At 45.1% G+C, this 23,045-nt stretch overlaps 1 protein-coding gene across 11 annotated transcripts in view; it reads left to right on the top strand.

Annotated features, from left to right (window-relative positions):
• Nucleotides 1-23,045, top strand: part of LOC139263213 (gephyrin) — a 903,368-nt gene that overhangs the window by 847,427 nt on the left and 32,896 nt on the right. For all 11 annotated transcript variants that reach the window (XM_070878953.1, XM_070878963.1, XM_070878956.1 and 8 more), the window contains one exon: nucleotides 18,337-18,410. In XM_070878953.1, the coding sequence (XP_070735054.1) occupies nucleotides 18,337-18,410 (74 nt within the window). The remainder of the gene's footprint in view (nucleotides 1-18,336; nucleotides 18,411-23,045) is intronic.

The raw sequence follows: 23,045 nt of genomic DNA on the forward strand, positions 1-23,045 counted from the left end.
TCCTAACTCTAGAATAGTTTGGTCTCCAATGTGAGCTGAGATTGACTGTCTGACCTACAGTTGTTCCAGCCAATCGGCACGCACACACACTGAAAACACATGACCTCCCCTTATCCGGAAATATCCCTCATTCAGAACAGGCCAGGTCCCAAGGGTGCTGGATAAGGGAAGTTCAATCTGTATTGCTAAATAAAGAACATCATGGAGCACACTACAGAAAAGTGGATACCAAGCCCAAGAGGGAAATGGGATTCAGGGTGATGACAAAATGATCGAAGTGAAGGATTTTCAAAATGATCGAAGTGAAGGATTTTAAAGAGATTTTTGAAAACCGGCAGGAGAATGGCAAGCTGCTGCTATTTAGGGGTCGATGTTAGCTGTGTGGCACTGGTGCCCTCCTCTTAAGATATATTATATACCATTGTTCTGGCAGGCTCATTTGGCTGATCCTTCTTCAGGCCACCAGATCCTCCAATAAAGCTGATATGTAACTGAACATTTTTAGGTTGCATGAGTCAGCAACTCAAGTAGTAGGAACCAAGGTTTCTGTAAAACCAGATTGAGGCTCCATACCAATATTACTCGCCTCATTTTGGATTAATTCACTTATGAATCTGAAAGAAAAGTCATGTTTCCCAAGCAACACATAAGAACATAAGAATTAGGAACAGGAGTAGGCCATCTAGCCCCTCAAGCCTGCTCCGCCACTCAACAAGATCATGGCTGATCTGGCCATGGACTCAGCTCCACTTACCCGCCCGCTCCCCATAACCCTTAATTCCCTTATTGGTTAAAAATCTATCTATCTGTGATTTGAATACATTCAATGAGCTAACCTCAACTGCTTCCCTGGGCAGAGAATTCCACAGATTCACAACCCTCTGGGAGAAGAAATTTCTTCTCAACTCGGTTTTAAATTGGCTCCCCCGTATTTTGAGGCTGTGCCCCCTAGTTCTAGTCTCCCCGACCAGTGGAAACAACCTCTCTGCCTCTATCTTGTCTATCCCTTTCATTTATTTTAAATGTTTCTATAAGATCATCCCTCATCCTTCTGAACTCCAACGAGTAAAGACCCAGTCTACTCAATCTATCATCATAAGGTAACCCCCTCATTTCTCGAATCAGCCTAGTGAATCGTCTCTGTACCCCCTCCAAAGCTAGTATATCCTTCCTTAAGTAAGGTGACCAAAACTGCATGCAGTACTCCAGGTGCGGCCTCACCAATACCGTACAGTTGCAGCAGGACCTCCCTGTTTTTGTACTGGCAGTTGGTGAGGCGCGAGTCCGGGGTCGGAAGCCTATAAAGGTCCAGCGGTAGCGAGAGGCGGCGGCAGTTGGTGAGGCGCGAGTCCAGGGTCGGAGTCCTATAAAAGGCCCAGTGGCAGCGAGAGGCGGCGGCAGTTGGTGAGGCGCAAGTCTGGGGTCGGAGGCCTATAAAAGGCCCAGCGGCAGCGAGAGGCGTATTTGTGCAGCTACAGGGAGAAGGCAAAAAAGAAGTAGAAAGAAACAGAAAGGTGATGTCACAGCCAAGGGGGTAAGTGATTGGCTGGTGATTGGTAAGTAGTTTTTCTTTCTTCTCTTCTATAACAGTGAGTAAACTTTAACATTGTTATTGCCTATCTAAGGGTTAAGTCATGACAGGACAGCTCGGTCACGTGTTATGCTCCTCCTGTACCATGTGGGAACTCAGGGACGACTCCAGTGTCTCTGACGACTACGTGTGCGGGAAGTGTATCCGCCTCCAGCTCCTGACGGACCGCGTTGCGGAGTTGGAGCTGAGGGTGGATTCACTCTGGAGCATCCACGATGCTGAGAATGACGTGAGTAGCACGTGTAGCGAGTTGGTCTTACCGCAGGTGAAGGGTCCACAGCCAGATAGGGAATGGAAGACCAGCAGGAAGAGCAGTGTAAGGAAGGTAGTGCAGGGGCCCCCTGTGGTCATCCCCCTGCAAAACAGATACACTGCTTTGAGTACTGTTGAGGGGGATGACTCATCAGGGAGGGCAGCAGCAGCCAAGTTCATGGCACCGTGGGTGGCTCTGTTGAACAGGAGGGGAGGAAAAAGAGTGGGAGAGCAATAGTGATAGGGGATTCGATTGTAAGGGGAATAGATAGGCGTTTCTGCGGCCGCAACCGAGACTCCAGGATGGTATGTTGCCTCCTTGGTACAAGGGTCAAGGATATCTCTGAGCGGGTGCAGGACATTCTAAAAAAGGAGGGAGAACAGCCAGTTGTCGTGGTGCACATTGGTACCAACGACATAGGTAAAAAAAGGGATGAGGTCCTACGAAACGAATTTAAGGAGCTAGGAGCTAAATTAAAAAGTAGGACCTCAAAAGTAGTAATCTCGGGATTGCTACCAGTGCCACGTGCTAGTCAGAGTAGGAATCGCAGGATAGCGCAGATGAATACATGGCTTGAGCAGTGGTGCAGCAGGGAGGGATTCAAATTCCTGGGGCATTGGAACTGGTTCTGGGGGAGATGGGACCAGTACAAAGCGGACGGTCTGCACCTGGGCAGGACCGGAACCAATGTCCTAGGGGGAGTGTTTGCTAGTGCTGTTGGGGAGGAGTTAAACTAATATGGCAGGGGGATGGGAATCAATGCAGGGAGACAGAGGGAAACAAAAAGGAGACAAAAGCAAAAGACAGAAAGGAGATGAGGAAAAGTGGAGGGCAGAGAAACCCAAGACAAAAAACAAAAGGGGCCACTGTACAGCAAAATTCTAAAAGGAAAAAGGGTGTTAAAAAAACAAGCCTGAAGGCTTTGTGTCTTAATGCAAGGAGTATCCGTAATAAGGTGGATGAATTAACTGTGCAAATAGATGTTAACAAATATGATGTGATTGGGATTACGGAGACGTGGCTCCAGGATGATCAGGGCTGGGAACTCAACATCCGGGGTATTCAACATTCAGGAAGGATAGAATAAAAGGAAAAGGAGGTGGGGTAGCATTGCTGGTTAAAGAAGTGATTAATGCAATAGTTAGAATGGACATTAGCTTGGATGATGTGGAATCTATATGGGTAGAACTGCAGAACACCAAAGGGCAAAAAACGTTAGTGGAAGTTGTGTACAGACCTCCAAACAGTAGTAGTAATGTTGGGGAGGGCATCAAACAGGAAATTAGGGGTGCATGCAATAAGGGTGCAGCAGTTATAATGGGTGACTTTAATATGCACATAGATTGGGCTAACCAAACTGGAAGTAATACAGTGGAGGAGGATTTCCTGGAGTGCATAAGGGATGGTTTTCTAGACCAAAATGTCGAGGAACCAACTAGGGGGGAGGCCATCTTAGACTGGGTGTTATGTAATGAGAGAGGATTAATTAGCAATCTCGTTGTGCGAGGCCCCTTGGGGAAGAGTGACCATAATATGGTGGAATTCTGCATTAGGGTGGAGAATGAAACAGTTAATTCAGAGACCATGGTCCAGAACTTAAAGAAGGGTAACTTTGAAGGAATGAGGCGTGAATTGGCTAGGATTGATTGGCGAATGATACTTAAGGGGTTGACTGTGGATGGGCAATGGCAGACATTTAGAGACCGCATGGATGAACTACAACAATTGTACATTCCTGTCTGTCATAAAAATAAAAAAGGGAAGGTGGATCAACCGTGGCTATCAAGGGAAATCAGGGATAGTATTAAAGCCAAGGAAGTGGCATACAAATTGGCCAGAAATAGCAGTGAACCCGGGGACTGGGAGAAATTTAGAACTCAGCAGAGGAGGACAAAGGGTTTGATTAGGGCAGGGAAAATGGAGTACGAGAAGAAGCTTGCAGGGAACATTAAGACGGATTGCAAAAGTTTCTGTAGATATATAAAGAGAAAAAGGTTAGTAAAGACAAACGTAGGTCCCCTGCAGTCAGAATCAGGGTAAGTCATAACGGGGAACAAAGAAATGGCGGACCAATTCTACAAGTACTTTGGTTCGGTATTCACGAAGGAGGATACTAACAACCTTCCGGATATAAGAGGGGTCAGAGGGTCTAGTAAGGAGGAGGAACTGAGGGAAATCCTTATCAGTCGGGAAATTATGTTGGGGAAATTAATGGGATTGAAGGCCGATAAATCCCCAGGGCCTGATGGACTGCATCCCAGAGTACTTAAGGAGGTGGCCTTGGAAATAGCGGATGCATTGACAGTCATTTTCCAACATTCCATTGACTCTGGATCAGTTCCTATCGAGTGGAGGGTAGCCAATGTAACCCCACTTTTTAAAAAAGGAGGGAGAGAGAAAACAGGGAATTATAGACCGGTAAGCCTGACATCAGTAGTGGGTAAGATGATGGAATCAATTATTAAGGATGTCATAGCAGCGCATTTGGAAAGAGGTGACATGATAGGTCCAAGTCAACATGGATTTGCGAAAGGGAAATCATGCTTGACAAATCTTCTAGAATTTTTTGAGGATGTTTCCAGTAGAGTGGACAAGGGAGAACCAGTTGATGTGGTATATTTGGACTTTCAGAAGGCTTTCGACAAGGTCAAACACAGAAGATTAATGTGCAAAGTTAAAGCACATGGGATTGGGGGTAGTGTGTTGACATGGATTGAGAACTGGTTGTCAGACAGAAAGCAAAGAGTAGGAGTAAATGGGGACTTTTCAGAATGGCAGGCGGTGACTAGTGGGGTACCGCAAGGTTCTGTGCTGGGGCCCCAGCTGTTTACACTGTACATTAATGATTTAGACGAGGGGATTAAATGTAGTATCTCCAAATTTGCGGATGACACTAAGTTAGGTGGCAGTGTGAGCTGCGAGGAGGATGCTATGAGGCTGCAGAGCGACTTGGATAGGTTAGGTGAGTGGGCAAATGCATGGCAGATGAAGTATAATGTGGATAAATGTGAGGTTATCCACTTTGGTGGTAAAAACAGAGAGACAGACTATTATCTGAATGGTGACAGATTAGGAAAAGGGTAGGTGCAACGAGACCTGGGTGTCATGGTACATCAGTCATTGAAGGTTGGCATGCAGGTACAGCAGGCGGTTAAGAAAGCAAATGGCATGTTGGCCTTCATAGCGATGGGATTTGAGTACAGGGGCAGGGAGGTGTTGCTACAGTTGTACAGGGCCTTGGTGAGGCCACACCTGGAGTATTGTGTACAGTTTTGGTCTCCTAACCTGAGGAAGGACATTCTTGCTATTGAGGGAGTGCAGCAAAGGTTCACCAGACTGATTCCCGGGATAGCGGGACTGACCTATCAAGAAAGACTGGATCAACTGGGCTTGTATTCACTGGAGTTCAGAAGAATGAGAGGGGACCTCATAGAAACATTTAAAATTCTGATGGGTTTAGACAGGTTAGATGCAGGAAGAATGTTCCCAATGTTGGGGAAGTCCAGAACCAGGGGTCACAGTCTAAGGATAAGGGGTAAGCCATTTAGGACCGAGATGAGGAGGAACTTCTTCACCCAGAGAGTGGTGAATCTGTGGAATTCTCTACCACAGAAAGTTGTTGAGGCCAATTCACTAAATATATTTTAAAAATAGTTAGATGTAGTCCTTACTACTAAGGGGATCAAGGGGTATGGTGAGAAAGCAGGAATGGGGTACTGAAGTTGCATGTTCAGCCATGAACTCATTGAATGGCGGTGCAGGCTAGAAGGGCCGAATGGCCTACTCCTGCACCTATTTTCTATGTTTCTATGTACTCCATCCCTCTCGCAATGAAGGCCAACATTCCATTCGCCTTCCTGATTACCTGCTGCACCTGCAAACTAACTTTTTGGGATTCATGCACAAGGACCCCCAGATCCCTCTGCACCGCAGCATGTTGTAATTTCTCCCCATTAAATAATATTCCCTTTTACTGTTTTTTTTTCCAAGGTGGATGATCTCACATTTTCCGACATTGTATTCCATCTGCCAAACCTTAGCTCATTCGCTTAACCTATCTAAATCTCTTTGCAGTCTCTCTGTGTCCTCTACACAATCCGCTTTCCCACTAATCTTTGTGTCATCTGCAAACACATCTATCAGCAAAAGGTGGAAAATGGTATTGCTGCCGCATGGACAAGCACACAGTTCGATTCAGTCCACAGTTTAAGGAGCTTTTGAGAAACTGCCTAAGAAATGGTATCAATTCCATGACTATAGCATCATAACACCCACTTCTTTTAAAATTAAACACGATTTGTCAAATGTTTGGTTCAATGAATGAATATCTATTATTGATAGAAAAAAAGCTTTAACCTTTGAGGGTCATCTTGCCCATCTCAGCACAATTTATTGGTTGAATATCAAAAATCTTAACATTCACATTAATCCACATGGCTGCCACAAGGATTAATACTCTTGCGTTCACTAACTGTCTTTACTGATCTGTCCATATAAATAACCTGTTTTCTCCACCCTCCTCAATCTGAAGGAGTGGAAAATACCATTTAATTGTCATCTAAATAGTATGTGGAGGTGCAAATGATGCAGTCAGATTGTCTACCTCCTTGCTTCCCATTTGCAGATTGAGGAAAATACGTGAATCATATATTCCACCAATCTAACTGGCTGTTGTTTCTTCAGCTTGAAAATTAACTAAATAGTGAATTGTTGGTATTGTTTGAATAATTTTGTTTTGCTTAAGTATATATTGCTTCACTTCTCCTAAGAAAACATAGAAACATAGAAAATAGGTGTAGGAGTAGGCCATTCGGCCCTTCGAGCCTTCACCACCATTCAATAAGATCATGGCTGATCATTCCCTCAGTACTCCTTTCCTGTTTTCTCCCCATACCCCTTGATCCCCTTAGCCGTAAGGGCCATATCTAACTCCCTCTTGAATATATCCAATGAACTGGCATCAACAACTCTCTGCGGCAGGGAATTCCACAGGTTAACAACTCTCTGAGTGAAGAAGTTTCTCATCATCTCAGTCCTAAATGGCCTACCCCTTATCCTAAGACTGTGTCCCCTGATTCTGGACTTCCCCAACAACGGGAAGATTCTTCCCGCTTCTAACCTGTCCCGTCCCGTCAGAATCTTGTACGTTTCTATGAGATCCCCTCTCATCCTCCTAAACTCCAATATATAAAGGCCCAGTTGATCCAGTCTCTCCTCATATGTCAGTCCAGCCATCCCGGGAATCAGTCTGGTGAACCTTCGCTGCACTCCCTCAATAGCAAAAACGTCCTTCCTCAGATTAGGAGACCAAAACTGAACACAATATTCCAGGTGAGGCCTCACCAAGGCCCTGTACAACTGCAGTAAGACCTCCCTGCTCCTATACTCAAATCCCCTAGCTATGAAGGCCATTATACAATTTGCCGCCTTCACCGCTGTACCTGTATGCCACCTTTCAATGACTGATGAACCATGACACCCAGGTCTCATTGCACCTCCTCTTTTCCTAATCTGCCGCCATTCAGATAATATTCTGTCTTCGCGATTTTGTCCCCAAAGTGGATAACCTCACATTTATCCACATTATACTGCATTTGCCATGCATTTGCCCACTCATCTAACCTGTCCAAGTCACCCTGCAGCCTCTTAGCATCCCCCTCACAGCTCACACCGCCACCCAGTTTCGTGTCATTTGCAAACTTGAAGATATTACACTCAATTCCTTCATCTAAATCATTGATGTATATTGTAAAGAGCTGGGGTCCCAGCACTGAGCCCTGCAGCACTCCACTAGTCACTGCCTGCCATTCTGAAACGGACCCGTTTATCCCGACTCTCTGCTTCCTGTCTGCCAACTAGTTCTCTATCCACATCAGTATAGTACCCCCAATGCCATGTGCTTTGATTTTGCACACCAATCTCTTGTGTGGGACCTTGTCAAAACCTGCAAATGATATGCTTTTTATGTGGCTCGGCAAGGAGATTCACAAAACTAAGACCAACATTACGGTATCGTCAGTGTTCATCTCTTTGTGATTTGTGGAGAATGTTTCCCATTCAAAGAATCAAGGCAGACGTGTCTAGGTAGATAATCTAACTTTCCTTCTGTTACGGTTTTAAGTTTTTAGAGTACCAATTTCCTTTTTAACAATTTCACAGCGGCTCCCACAAATGGATTTTGTTTCATATGATCCAGAAGCTGCAGGCTGGCTTTGCAGAAAGTGTGTGATTAACAGCATTAGTAATAAGTATCAGTAATCTGTGTCCTGGAATATACATAGTTGCATGCTATGCTGTCAATTAGTTCAGTACGGTGGAATGACAAAGACCAGAACTTTAACAAGATAAAATAAGCTAAGTGTTTATCTATAATTAAATGGAAACAAATGAAGCTTAAATGAGTTTGACAAATGCCAGATGACGCACTGTTGTGCAGAGATCCGATGAGCATTGCCTTCAGGGATTAATTTACCCTTGTCACCAAATTCTGCTGCAGTACTTGAACAAAGGTCTTTGAGCCCACTCCAACAGTAACGTTCTTTCCCTGCATGAGCTTTTTCACTGTTGAAAACTACTTCTACTCTCAGAATTCAGACAAGGTTCCTCAGCTGGAAAAGTTTCCAGTTTTTAAGCTGCATTTTCTTTTGATCCCAGTATTTACTCAAACCCATGTTAAGAGATCAACTTGTTTTTAAGAAGTAGATTCAAAAGTGAAGCTGGCTGATTCAAAGAGACTTCTTTAAGGATTATTTGTCCATTTTTCCACAGAAATTATTTGGAAAAAAAGTTACTTCAAATTTTAAAAATTAAAAAGATGCAGTGTATTACTGCAAGTATGACAAATGAAATGGTAGGTAATTAAAATGCTGATGAGCAATACTATTTCCTTGTAGACTTAAATAAGAATTACATAAGAATATAAGAATTAGGAGCAGGCGCAGGCCATTTGGCCCCTCGAACTTGCTCCGCCATTTAATATCACAACGTTAGCAGTTTGTTGGAGCATAACAAATTGCGTGCTCTATCAAAAGCCCTTTCTTGGCTGTTCCCCCAGTCCCATTCGTAACCTTTGCGCAGGAGCACATGTAGTGGCTCTAACAGCGTGCTCAATTTGGGAAGAAAGTTACCAAAATAGTTCAGGAGCCCCAGGAATGAACGCAGCTCCGTCGTGTTATGGGGTCTGGCTGCTCTCTGGATCGCTTCCGTTTTGGACGCAATAGGTCTGATCCCGTCTGCTGCTACCCTCGGAATTCTACTTCTGGAGCTAGGAAGACGCACTTCACCTTTTTCAGTCGCAGCCCTACCCGGTCCAGTCTGCGTAGCACCTCCTCCAGGTTGTGGAGGTGTTCTTCAGTCTCGCAACCTGTGATGAGGATATCGCCTTGAAAAACCACCGTCCTTGTAATCGACTTGAGGAGGCTTTCCATATTTCGTTGAAAGATCGCGGCGGCCGAGCGAATCCCGAACGGACATCTGTTATACTCAAACAACCCCTTGTGTGTAGTGATGGAGGTCAGCTTCTTCGACTCACTCGCCAGCTCCTGGGTCATGTAAGCTGAGGTCAGGTCCAATTTTTAAAAAAGTTTGCCACCAGATAGCGTCTCAAAGAGGTCCTCCGCTCTCGGTAGCGGGTACTGGTCTTGGAGTGACACCCGATTGATGGTGGCCTCGTAATCACCACATATCCTGACTGACCCATCCGCCTTGAGCACCAGCACAATCGGGCTCGCCCAGTCACTGAATTTGACTGGCGAGATGATGCCTTCCCTCAGCAGGCGGTCCAATTCGCCTTCTATCTTTTCCCGCATCACGTACAGCACTGCACTGGCCTTGTGGTGTACTGGTCTGGCATCCGGGTTGATGTGAATCACTATTTTGGTCCCCATGAAAGTGCCAATGCCGGGTTGAAATAATGAGTCAGATTTGTCCAGGACCTGTGAGCATGATATTCGCTCCACAGAAGAAATTGCATTGACATCGCCCAATTTCCAGTTCATGACAGCAAGCCAACTGCTCCCCAGTAGTGCGGAACCGTCCCCCGGGACAATCCAGAGTGGCAATCTGTTCTCCGAATCTTTGTGGGTCACGACTACTGTGGCACTGCCTAGCACCGGAATGATCTCCTTTGTATATGTCCGTAGCTGTGCGTCAATCGGCAATAAATTTGGCCTCCTGGCCTTGGACGCCCACAACTTGTCGAACTGTTTGATACTCATCAGGGACTGGCTGGCCCCCGTGTCTAGCTCCATTGATACTGGGATGCCATTGAGGAGCACTTTCATCATTATCGGTGGCGTCCTGGTATATGAACTGTATATGTGCTCCACATGAACTCGCTGAACTTCAGCTTCCAACGATTCCCCCCAGTGTCCATTTGGCCTCGTAGGGCTTACATTGGGCCCGTCCTCCTCGTACATCAACCTGGCTGCAGGCTTCCTGCACATACGTGCCAAGTGACCGCTGACGTTTCAATTTCTGCAGATATATTGCTGATACCTGCAAGCTCTGGCTGGGTGTTTGCCTCCGCACCTCCAACATGAGCCGTTGTTGGAAACAAAAGGTCCATTACCAATCGATCGTCTCTGTAACTGTCCTTAAACACACCATTGACAGGTGTTGATGACCCCATTACTGGCCGCATTGTCCCTTGCGATGGCATGAATTGCCTTTCAGCTAGCCATTGTCTCTGTCTCTGTTGAATTCCCCCTTTGGGTTCGACTACATGCTCAGGCATGTCCAATTGCCCCTGTCTGCCTGGAGAACTGTGTGCCGCCTTAACAATGTTGACTCCCTGTCCATTTGCTGCATTTAAGCCAAGATTTTTGTCAAACATCATTCTGGTCTCTTCCTCTCCTGAGATAAATGTCTGGGCCATCAAAGCCGCCTTTTCCAGGGTCAAGTCTTTGATCTCAATCAGTTTCCTGAAAACCCCAGCGCGCCCGATGCCCTCAATAAAAAAATCTCGCAGCATCTCCGCTCTGCATGCATCTGGGAACTTACATAGGCTCGCCAGTCGCCGGAGGTCTGCCACGAAGTCTGGAACGCTTTGCCCTTCTCGCCGCCGGTGCGTGTAAAACCGGTGTCTCGCCCTGTGCATGCTGCTCGCCAGTTCCCCGATCAACTTACTGAGCTCTTCAAAAGTCTTGTCCGCCGGCTTCTCTGGCGCTAGAAAGTCCTTCATCAGGGAGTACGTCCAGGATCCACAAACCGTCAGGAGATGAGCCCTGCGTTTGTTGGCCGAATCCTGTCCCAGCCATTCCTTAGTGACGAAACTTTGCTGTAGTCTCTCAATAAAATCGTCCCAATCATCACCAACACAGTACCTCTCGTCTGTGCTGCTAGTGGCCATGCTCGCGTGGTTTAAATCCCAGTTTCTCGTCGCCAATGATACGTCCTTACTATACAGTATAAATGCATATGAGGCCCATACTTGAGAGAAGGTCACTCTGTGACCAGTAACCTTTATTCCAGCCCTGAAGTGATGAAGGTGGGTGGAGCTTCCCCTTTTATACCTGAAAGTCCAGGTTCGGAGTGTCTCCCACAAGTTTACCACCTAGTGGTCAATGTTCTCACAGTGTACAACTTAGATCAATTTATACATGGGTTGCAATGACAGTTGAATACATGACACTCACAACTTACCTTCCCATCTAGCTTTGTATCATCAGCAAACTTGGATATATTACATTTGGTCCTCTCATCCAAATCTTTGATTTAGATTGTGAATAGCTGGGGCCCAAGCACCGATCTTTGTGGGACCCCACTAGTTACAGCCTGCCAACCCGAAAATGATACGTTTATTCCTACTCTCTGTTTTCTGTCCATTAACCAATCCTCAATCCATGCTCGTATATTACCCTCAATCCCATGAGCCCTAATTGTGTTTAATAACTTCTTGTGTGGCACCTTATTGAATGCCTTCTGAAAATTCAAATACACCACATCCACTGGTTCCCCCTTATCTATTCTACCAGTTACAACTTCAAAAAACTCCAACAGATTTGTGAAACATGATTTCCCTTTCATAAATCCATGTTGACTCTGCCCAATCCTATTATTATTTTATAAATGTCCTGTTACCACGTCATTAATAATAGATTCTAGCATTTTCCCTATGATTGATGTCAGGCTAACTCGTCTGTAATTCCCTGTTTTCTCTCTCCCTCCTTTTTTAAATAGCGGGGTTACATTCGCTACCTTCCAATCTGCGGGAACCATTCTAAAATCTATGGAATTTTGGAAGTTGACAACCAATGCATCCACTATCTCTATAGCCACCTCTTTCAAAACCTCACGTTGTAGGCCATCAGGTTCAGAGGATTTATCGGCTTTCAGTCCCATTAATTTCTCAAGTGCTATTTTTTTACTAATATTAATTTCTTTCAGATCCTCATTCTCGCTAGACCCTTGGTTCTCCACTACTTTCGGGAGGTTTTTTGTATTTTTTTCCGTAAAGACAGACACAAAGTATTTGTTTAATTTCTCTGCCATTTCCTTATTCCCCATTATTATTTTTCCTGTCTCAGTCTGCAAGGGACCCACACTTACTTTCGCTATTCTTTTCCTTTTTACATACCTATAGAAGTTTTTACCATCTGTTTTTATGTCTCTCACTAGTTTACTCTCATATTCTATTTTCCCTTTCTTCATCAAGTTCTTGATTCTCCTTTGCTGAATTCTAAAATCCTCTCAATCATCAGGCTTACTTCTCTTTTTGGCAACATTATAAGCCTCTTCCTTTCATCTAATACTATCTTTAACTTCTCTTGTTAGCCACGGTTGGACCACTTTTCTTGTGGGGTTTTTGTGCCTTAATGGAATGTATGTTTGTTGTAAATTATGTATTAATTCTTCTAAATGCTAATCATTGCTTGTCTACCGTATACCTTTTAATGTAGTTTCCCAATCTACCTTAGCCAACTCGCCCCTGATACTTACATAGTTTGCTTTGTTTAGATTTAAGACCCTAGTTTCAGATTTGACTAAATCACTTTCAAACTCAATATAAAATTCCATCATATTATGGTCACTCTTCCCTAAAGCCCCCTTTACTGCAAGGTTATTAATGAACCCTTTTGCATTGCACAATACTACATCTAAAATAGCCTGTTCCCTAGTTGGTTCCTCAACATACTGATCTAGAAAACCATCTTGTGTACATTCCATGAATTTGTCCTCTACACTATTACTGCAAATTTGGTTTGCCCAGTCTATATGTAGATTAAAATCCCCCATGATTACTATATTACCCTTGTTACATGTACCTCTAATTTCCTGATTTATACTGTGCCCTACATTACCACTACTGTTTGGGGGCCTATAAACAACTCCCACCAAAGTTTTCTGCCCCTTGCTATTTCTTAGCTCCACCCAAACTGATTCTACTTCTTGATTTTCCGAGCTAAGATCCTTTCTCCCTACTGTCTTTATCCCATCCTTTATTATCAGGGCTAGCCCTCCTCCTTTTCCATTCTCTTCTAAAAGTTAAATATCCTGGACTATTTAGTTCCCAACCTTGGTCACTTTGCAACCATATCTCCGTAATGCCTATTAGGTCAAACCTATTCATTTCTATCTGTGCTATTAATTCATTTATTTTGTTGCGAATGTTTCACGCATTCAGATATAGTGCCTTTAGCTTTGACTTTTTTCCATTTTTCCCTGATGTCACCTTAGTCTGTGATGCAATAATAAGCAATTTGGTGGCTTGTCTCCATAATCCATTAATGGCTCACAGCCATTGTATTGGTCAGCTTTTGATCTCTTTCTGAGTGTGAAAATCGGGTGTAAACAGAACATTAGACAGCTAAAAAGTAATTGTAGATTTTGCAACAGAATCTGCAGCTGAGGCAGAAAGGCACCAGAAAAGGCGGGCTCATAAAAGCAAAATAAAGAGAAGTTAGTCTATTTAAGTTAAGCAAGACAACACGCTAAAGTGGGTTAGCATAGCATTTATGTTATTTACATGTTATTACATGGAGATGGGTTGATATCAATTGAACTACAGGTTGAGTGTCCAAAAATATTCCGAAATCCAGACTCCCCCGCCTCAGCTGCCCAATCTCCATGCGCCTCGCCCACCGCCCCCCCAACCCGCCTCGGCGTCATGGGGGCGTAACCTGATGTCTGCTCCAGTTTTCCACATTTAAGCAAGTTTGGCCAACTTACATTTTTCCTAGGATGGCGTATGTGACCACTCCCAAAAAACCTACTGGGCACTTAAGAAAAACCAGCGCACATTAAAAAAATCGGTGCAGAAAGACGCCATTGTTTCTCGGCAAAATTTTGGAGGGAGTCAAGAACATATTAAAAAGGCATCATGAAGCTTAATTTTTTTTAACTTAAAATGCAGAAATTGGAAGTCTAATGCAATTCTTTAATTTTTGATTTTTTTCAAAGTGCCACGTCACCACTGAACGTCTCCAAACCCGGCTCAAGGGTCAGAGCGTCGGCCGGCAGAATTGGTCCCTCGCCCGGACACGGGCTCGGGGCTCGACTTCAAAAGAAGCGTCGGGGGCGGTGGGGGGGGTGGGGCGGGTGTTGGGGGTGTGTGGAAGCCGAACTGAAGGAATGAGAACCCTTACACTATGCAGCAGCATCAAAAGAAGCCGAGGGGCGGGGTGGTGGTTTGCTGAGCCCCTGTGTCCGGGCGAGGGAGCGATTCTGTCGGCCGACGCTCGAGCCCGGTGAGGAGACACTCGGTCAGTGGTGGGGTGCTACATTGAAAAAAGTCTAAAATCAAAGAATTGCATTAGACTTCGTTGCCCCAAATGTCCTCTTTGAATGCCGAGCTTCCTGTTCTAAGCAAGCCTATTACGCATACGCAGACCTGGGTGTGGTCCATACTAGGGTGTCAGCCCTGGGGAGAGAGAGAACAAAGAAGCTTGCCCTGCTGTTTTGAGCTTCTTGCAAAGGTACAATTTAATCATGGGGGCAACACTGACAATACCATACCTCGTGCAAACCTTCTGCATGGTGGTGCTGCAGAGGGGATGATTGATTCAACGTCATCGCATGAGGAACCTCAGAGCACGTAGGATGATGGGCAGGAAGCCTTACCCATGTCGGCTATAGCGAGACAGGCATTCATACCTGCACCTGAGTGATGCAGACTGTGTCAGAAGGCTGTGTTTCTGCAAAGTTGTAACTGAGATCTGTAAGTTAGTAAAAGCAGATCTGCAACCAAGAAGCATCGAGAAAACTGCTTTGTCAATTGAAGTGAAGGTTACAACTGCACTTTTGTTCTATGCAACTGGATCATTCCAGGCCACAACTGTGGATGTGTGCGCCATTTCTCAACATGCAACACATATCTGCAGGTGACTGCTGCAGTATATGCCCGGAGGAAAGACAACATAAAGTTCCCCATGACCACCCAGGCAATGCGTGAAAGGTCTATGGGCTTCTCCAGGATTGCTGACTTCTCAAAGGTACAGGGCTGCATTGATTGTACCCACCTCGCCCTGCGAGCACCTTTGAACGATTCCGAGATGTACAAGAACAGAAAAGGTTTCCACTCCGTTAATGTGCAGCTCATGTGTGACAACATGCATTGTATCATGTCATGCGAAATACCCTGATAGTACCTATGATGCGTTCATCCTATGCGAGAGCGCTATATCTGCCATGTTTCAGCAACAGCCAGAAGGGCAGAGCTGGCTGCTGGGAAACAAAGGGTATTCTCTCGCCACCTGGCTCATGATGCCCCGACACGTAACCCAGACGGAAGCTGACCGAGAATACAACATGTCACCATTGCGATGCACAGCATAATAGAGGGGACCATTGGCATCTTGATACAGCGTTTCCGATACATGGACCATTCCGGAGGCTACTTGCAATATTCTCTGAGATTGTCGGTCAGTTCACTGTTGTGTGCTGCATAACTTAGCCATCATGAGGCAGCAGCAGCTGGTAGTAAAAGGCTTACCTGAGGTGAGAGTGGCTGATGATGAGGAGGATGAAGAAGCCATACCACTACCTGAACCCGGAGCACGACTTTAACGATTGCTCGAGCCTTGCTCCAGCAGCTCATCCGTGAACGCTTTGCTGCCTGAAGGCTCAGCGGCAACTATTCCAAATGGCCATGTTTACTATTTGGACCTGTTCCGTAATGTTGTGTTGTGTTAATGGAACAAATAATGGAAATGATTCTTCTTTACTTCAAAAAGTTGTGTTAATAATGGAACAAATAATTTAAAATATATTTTATTCAAAAGTTTAACAAACACTTGTTTGTACTTAACTCAACTTTAATAAAAATATCCTTGCATTGAACCTTAAAATTTTCAGTTAAGATCACTTACAAACTTTTAACCTTGTAAATTTACATAACTTACAAAACACTTAATTTGACAACAGTTACAGCAATAATATGAACAACAACAACAGCAGCAAAGAAAGGCTGCACCCATCTCTCCTCCACCTTATTCTAAGACTGCCCGCTAGGCTTGGTCTTGTTGACTCCATCCCTGCCCGCAGCTGGTGGCACAGCGTTTCTCGGGTTGGTACCAAGCTTATTCTTTCGAACACCTTGGGTAATGCACACTTCGGGGGGCGGGGGCAGGCGGTAATGTGGAGGGCCCGGCTTGGGCCTCTTCAGAGGCTGGTCTGGGGATTGGAGTGGGAGTAGCAGTTGATTCTGTCAATGGCTGCGGTGTCTGGCGTGTTCCCTATTGCAGCAGCTAACTCCGACATTCCCTCGCTCATGTGCCCTGACCGTGTCTAGTGCTCAACGACCTGTAACATTCCCTCCTTCATGTTCACTGACCGCATCAGCTACCTCGTGGGATTGTTGTTACTTCTCCTGACAGTCCCAATACCTCATCACCCACCCCATTGATGGTGTCCAGGAGTGATTGTGTAAGGTCAATCCTCTCCGCACTCATGCTATCATCTGAACCACATCTGTCAAATCCTGCACCTCAGGAGAACGCTGTCGAGCTCTGCTTCCCCTCCTCACCCTAGTTGTGGCTCTCTGCACCCCACTGGGACCCGCAGCCTCAGACGGTGGGGCCCTGGGTGTGCCTCGCTGCACCCCACTGGAATCCCCAGCCTCAGACTGTGAGAAACCATGGAATGTCCCAACACTCGTACCACTCAGGAAAGGGCCTGGCACCTCAATGGGCGGCATCTGCACCTCCTCCAGAGTGAGTACAACAGTGGGGGCTTCATCCCTCACCTCCCCCTCACTCCCATGTTCTTGGTCTGGAAGGTGGGATTGGAAGATGTTCTCTTCAGGTTTGTCCGCGTCTGAATCTTCTGCATCGGCTTCAGCCACATCAGGGTTGGCCTCAAGTTCTGCAAAATATAACAGAACAGACAAATGGTTAGCAGCAGAGGAGGGGGCAGGGTGGCATGAGTAGGCTCACACGGCGTAGGCAGCAAGCTGATTTGAAGAACCAGGATGAATGATAGCACATTGCATCAACCATAGCTGACAGAGACATTCCCATGAACCGAAGCATGGCTAGCCCGCACAGTACTTAACACTTAGGAAAGCCAGACTGTGGAATTTGCAGGACTTACCCTCTCCCTCGACTGTGGGCCCAGCTTGTACAGTGGTGGTTGCTTTTCTTCAGGCAGGACCCATCAAAGCAGCGACCTTCTCTTCCAAGGGTGTCAGTGGGGGCAGATTTGCTGGGCCACCTCCTGTTCGTTCCCTTTTGTTGTGTGCCATCTTTCTCTTCAAAAATAAAAATATAACTTTTTAGAGAGGGTGCCTTTCTGCTGGGTGAGACATATACAGATGGTCACATTTACAATTGCAATTCCATTGAATAAATGAATATATTACTTACACTAATTACTTGACCAAAGTCCTGCCACTTATTTTTGCACTGGCCTCCAGACCTCGGGGTGATCACTATTGCACAGTAATCTTCTGCAAGTTGGTTCCAGCGTTTCTTCATTTCTTTTGGTGAAACTTTTATGTGACCTCTGCTGATGTCCAGCTCCTGCCATCTTCCCTCAATCACAGTAACTAGTGCCTCCACTTCAACCTGTGAGAAATTCTTGGTCCTTGAGCCGCTTTGCATCTTATATTGCAGCTCTGATTTTTCCAATGAGAATTAAAGTTCTCACACACAACTGGCTCTTTAAAAATGGTCGAATGCAGACTGGGAGTTGTACTGGGCCTGCGCGCCCATAGCAATCATGTCAAAAATGTCCTTTTTTTTCCTGTGCATGTGCAGAAGGGGCGGGTGGGGGGGCATCCTTTTTTTGGCGCAGACATTAAGCTCCACCCCCCAACCCCCCCGAAGCTAAAGGACAGGCTGCGCAGTGCCAATTTCAAAAAATAGAACAGGAAAACTTGGTAGCTATTTTTTGGAGTAGTCGGGACCAAAAAAAATGGGCTTAACTCTTGCAGTATGCCAAAAAACAGCATTGGGGAAAAATTGGGCCCGTAATGATGGTTGTATTCATTTCAAAATGGTGGTAACCAAATCATGTGCAAGCTTTTACAAGTATCATTACTATTACTGTCTTGTAGGATTACCTGAAGCAGGTGTTGGACATTGATCTACATGCCCAGATCCACTTTGGCAGAGTCTTCATGAAACCTGGGTAAGTTTCAAAAAAACACAAAAAAGTAACAATTTTATAACATAATGTCATATTAAAATTTAAAAGATTGAAGAAGAACTCTAGCATGATTTTAGTTAAAGATCTCAGCTGACTGATTTCCATTCATAAAGTAAAATCATATCTACTATGACAGTGGTCCTGAAGTGAAAATTCCAACCAAAAACCTGCAAGTGAGGCTATTAACTTTTGAAATATTATTTATAACCATAATTTGAAGATTGTTATTGAGAATAAACTGACCTGCTATCGTCATTGTTTTGGGAGGTGGAAAGTGGAAAGGAGAGTCACAAAAGAATGGTGTTATGAAAAACTGTTCTTTCTATTGCATAGAGAGATCAATTGTATTTCTCAGCTCAGTGACCTTACAACCCAGGAAGTCACTGGCTCTTTACATACAAAATAGTTGCTTCCCACAGGCAGTGACTTGAGAGATGACACAAGAATGATTTTGAACCTTTTAACACTCACTATTGAAGAGTTTTTTATACAATACAGAAGTGATCTGTTGCCATACCGCTTTAATGTACTCAACATGTCACGTCACAAAGTGATAGGACTTTGGATCCCAAGATAATTATGGGCGAGGAAGGCAATTTGACCTGCCTTAGTTTATCCATCAAAAAGAGACTAAAGTCTGCCCATTGCAGCATCCAGTGATTCTAAAATGATTGCTGGATTTTTGCCTCAATACTCTTATCCTGGAGTCTATTTAATTTGTTGATCATTGTATGTGTGATGGAGAGCTTCCTGACATCAGTCCTAATTTTGCCTTTTTACGAAATTGAAACTGTATCCCATTGTCATACTTTTAGAATAATCTTCAAGATTTTCCATATCATTCATTATCTTATACAGCTCTGTTAAGATCACCTTTCAGACATTTTCTTTCAAGGCTGAAATGTCCTATTTTTTCTCGAGTCATTGCTCATAACGTAACAATTCAACAGAAGTCATGACAGGACAGCTCGGACACGTGTTATGGTCCTCCTGTACTATGTGGGAAGTCAGGGACGCTTCCGGTGTCCCTGACGACTACATGTGCGGGAAGTGTATCCGCCTCCAGCTCCTGACGGACCGCATTGCGGCACTGGAGCTGCGGGTGGATGAACTCTGGAGCATCCACGATGCTGAGAATGACGTGAATAGCACGTTTAGTGAGTTGGTCTTACCGCAGGAAAAGGGTACACAGCCAGATAGTAAATGGGTGACCAGCAGGAAGAGCGGTGCAAGGAAGGCAGTGCAGGGGTCCCCTGCGGTCATCCCCCTGCAAAACAGATACACCGCTTTGGGTACTGTTGAGGGGAATGACTCATCAGGGGGGAGCAGCAACAGCCACGTTCATGGCACTGTGGGTGGCTCTGCTGCACAGGAGGGCAGGAAAAAGAGTCGGAGGGCTATAGTGACAGGGGATTCGATTGTAAGGGGAATACATAGGCGTTTCTGCGGCCACAACCGAGACTCCAGGATGGTATGTTGCCTCCCTAGTGCAAGGGTCAAGGATGTCTCTGAGCGGGTGCAGGACATTCTGAAAAGGGAGGGTGAACAGCCAGTTGTCGTGGTGCATATAGGTACCAACGATATAGGTAAAAAGCGGGATGAGGAAATACGAGACGAATTTAGGGAGCTAGGAGCTAAATTAAAAAGTAGGACCTCAAAAGTAGTAATCTCAGGATTGCTACCAGTGCCATGTGCTAGTCAGAGTAGGAATCGCAGGATAGCTCAGATGAATATGTGGCTTGAGGAGTGGTGCAGAAGAGAGGGATACAAATTCCTGGGACATTGGAACCGGTTCTGGGGGAGGTGGGACCAGTACAAACCGGACGGTCTGCACCTGGGCAGGACCGGAACCAATGTCCTTGGGGGAGCGTTTGCTAGTGCTGTTGGGGAGGAGTTAAACTAACATGGCAGGGGGATGGGAACCTATGCAGGGAAACAGAGGAAAATGAAATGGAGGCAGAAGTAAAAGATAGAAAGGAGAATAGTAAAAGTGGAGGGCAGAGAAACACAAGGCAAAAGACAAAAAGGGCCATATTACAGCAAAATTCTAAAGGGGCAAAGTGTAATAAAAAGACAAGCCTGAAGGCTCTGTGCCTCAATGCGAGGAGCATTCGGAATAAGGTGGACGAATTAACTGTGCAGACAGCAGTTAGCGGATATGATGTAATTGGCATCACGGAGACATGGCTCCAGGGTGACCAAGGCTGGGAACTCAACATCCAGGGGTATTCAACATTTAGGAAGAATAGACAGAGAGGAAAAGGAGGCAGGGTGGCGTTGCTGGTTAAAGAGGAAATTAATGCAATAGTAAGGAGGGACATTAGCCTGGATGATGTGGAATCGGTATGGGTGAAGCTGCAGAATTCCAAAGGGCAGAAAACACTAGTGGGAGTTGTGTACAGACCACCAAACAGTAGTAGTGAGGTTGGGGACAGCATCAAACAAGAAATAAGGGATATGTGCAATAAAGGTACAGCAGTTATCATGGGCGACTTTAATCTACATATTGATTGGGCAAACCAACCTGGTAACAATGCGGTGGAGGAGGATTTCCTGGAGTGTATTAGGGATGGTTTTCTAAACCAATATGTCGAGGAACCAACTAGAGAGCAGGCCATCCTAGACTGGGTGATGTGTAATGAGAAGGGACTAAATAGCAATCTTGTTGTGCGAGGCCCCTTGGGGAAGAGTGACCATAATATGGTAGAATTCTTTATTAAGCTGGAGAGTGACACAGTTAATTCGGAAACTTGGGTCCTGAACTTAAGGAAAGGTAACTTCGACAGTATGAGGCGTGAATTGGCTAGAATAGACTAGCAAAGGATACTTAAAGGGTTGACGGTGGATAAACAGTGGCAAAAATTTAAAGATCACCTGGATGATCTTCAGCAATTGTACATCCCTGTCTGGAGCAAAAATAAAACGGGGAAGGTGGCTCAACCATGGCTAACAAGTGAAATTAAGGATAGTGTTAAAACCAAAGAAGAGGCATATAAATTGGCTAGAAAAAGCAACAAACCTGAGGACTGGGAGAAATTTAGAATTCAACAGAGGAAGACTAAGGGTTTAATTAAGAGGGGGAAAATAGAGTACGAGAGGAAGCTTGCAGGGAACATAAAAATGGACTGCAAAAGCTTCTATAAATATGTGAAGAGAAAAAGATTAATGAAGACAAACGTAGGTCACTTGCAGTCGGATTCAGGTGAATTTATAATGGGGAACAAAGAAATGGCAGACCAATTGAACCAATACTTCGGTTCTGTTTCCACGAAAGAAGACACAAATAACCTTCCGAATGTACTAGGGGACAGTGGGTCTAGTGAGAAGGAGGAACTGAAGGATATCCTTGTTAGGCGGGAAATTGTGTTCGGGAAATTGATGGGATTGAAGGCCAATAAATCCCCGGGGCCTGATAGTCTGCATCCCAGAGCATTTAAAGAAGTGGCCCTAGAAATAGTGGATGCATTGGTGATCATTTTCCAACAGTCTATCGACTCTGGATCAGTTCCTATGGACTGGAGGGTAGCTAATGTAACACCTCTTTTTAAAAAAAGGAGGGAGCGAGAAAACGGGTAATTATAGCCTGACATCGGTGGTGTGGAAAATGTTGGAATCAATCATTAAGGATGAAATAGCAGCGCATTTGGAAAGCAGTGACAGGATCGGACCAAGTCAGCATGGATTTATGAAAGGGAAATCATGCTTGACGAATCTTCTGGAATTTTTTGAGGATGTAACTAGCAGAGTGGATAAGGGAGAACCAGTGGATGTGGTGTATTTGGACTTTCTAAAGGCTTTTGACAAGGTCCCACACAAGAGATTGGTGTGCAAAATCAAAGCGCGTGGTATTGGGTGTAATATACTGATGTGGATAGAGAACTGGTTGGCAGACAGGAAGCAGAGAGTCGGGATAAACGAGTCCTTTTCAGAATGGCAGGCAGTGACTAGTGGAGTGCCGCAGGGCTCAGTGCTAGGACCCCAGCTCTTTACAATATACATTAACGATTTAGATGAAGGAATTGAGTGTAATATCTCCAAGTTTACGGATGACACTGAACTGGGTGGCGGTGTGAGCTGTGAGGAGGACGCTGAGAGGCTGCAGGGTGACTTGGACAGGTTAGGTGAGTGGGCAAATGCATGGCAGATGCAGTATAATGTGGATAAATGTGAGGTTATCCATTTTGGGGGCAAAAACACAAAGGCAGAATATTATCTGAATGGCGGCAGATTAGGAAAAGGGGAGGTGCAACGAGACCTGGGTGTCATGGTTCATCAGTCACTGAAAGTGGGCATGGAGGTACAGCAGGCGATGAAGAAGGCAAATGGTATGTTGACATTTATAGCTAGGGGATTTGACTATAGGAGCAGGGAAGTCTTACTGCAGTTGTACAGGGCCTTAGTGAGGCCTCACCTGGAATATTGTGTTCAGTTTTGGTCTCCTAATCTGAGGAAGGACGTTCTTGCTATTGAGGGAGTGCAGCGAAGGTTCACCAGACTGATTCCAGGGATGGTTGGACTGTCATATGAGGAGAGACTGGATCAACTGGGCCTTTATTCACTGGAGTTTAAAAGGATGAGAGGGGATCTCAAAGAAACGTATAAGATTGGACAGGTTAG

This window comes from Pristiophorus japonicus, chromosome 4, assembly GCF_044704955.1.
Source record: "Pristiophorus japonicus isolate sPriJap1 chromosome 4, sPriJap1.hap1, whole genome shotgun sequence".
In the NCBI taxonomy this organism is placed as follows: Eukaryota; Metazoa; Chordata; class Chondrichthyes; family Pristiophoridae; genus Pristiophorus; species Pristiophorus japonicus.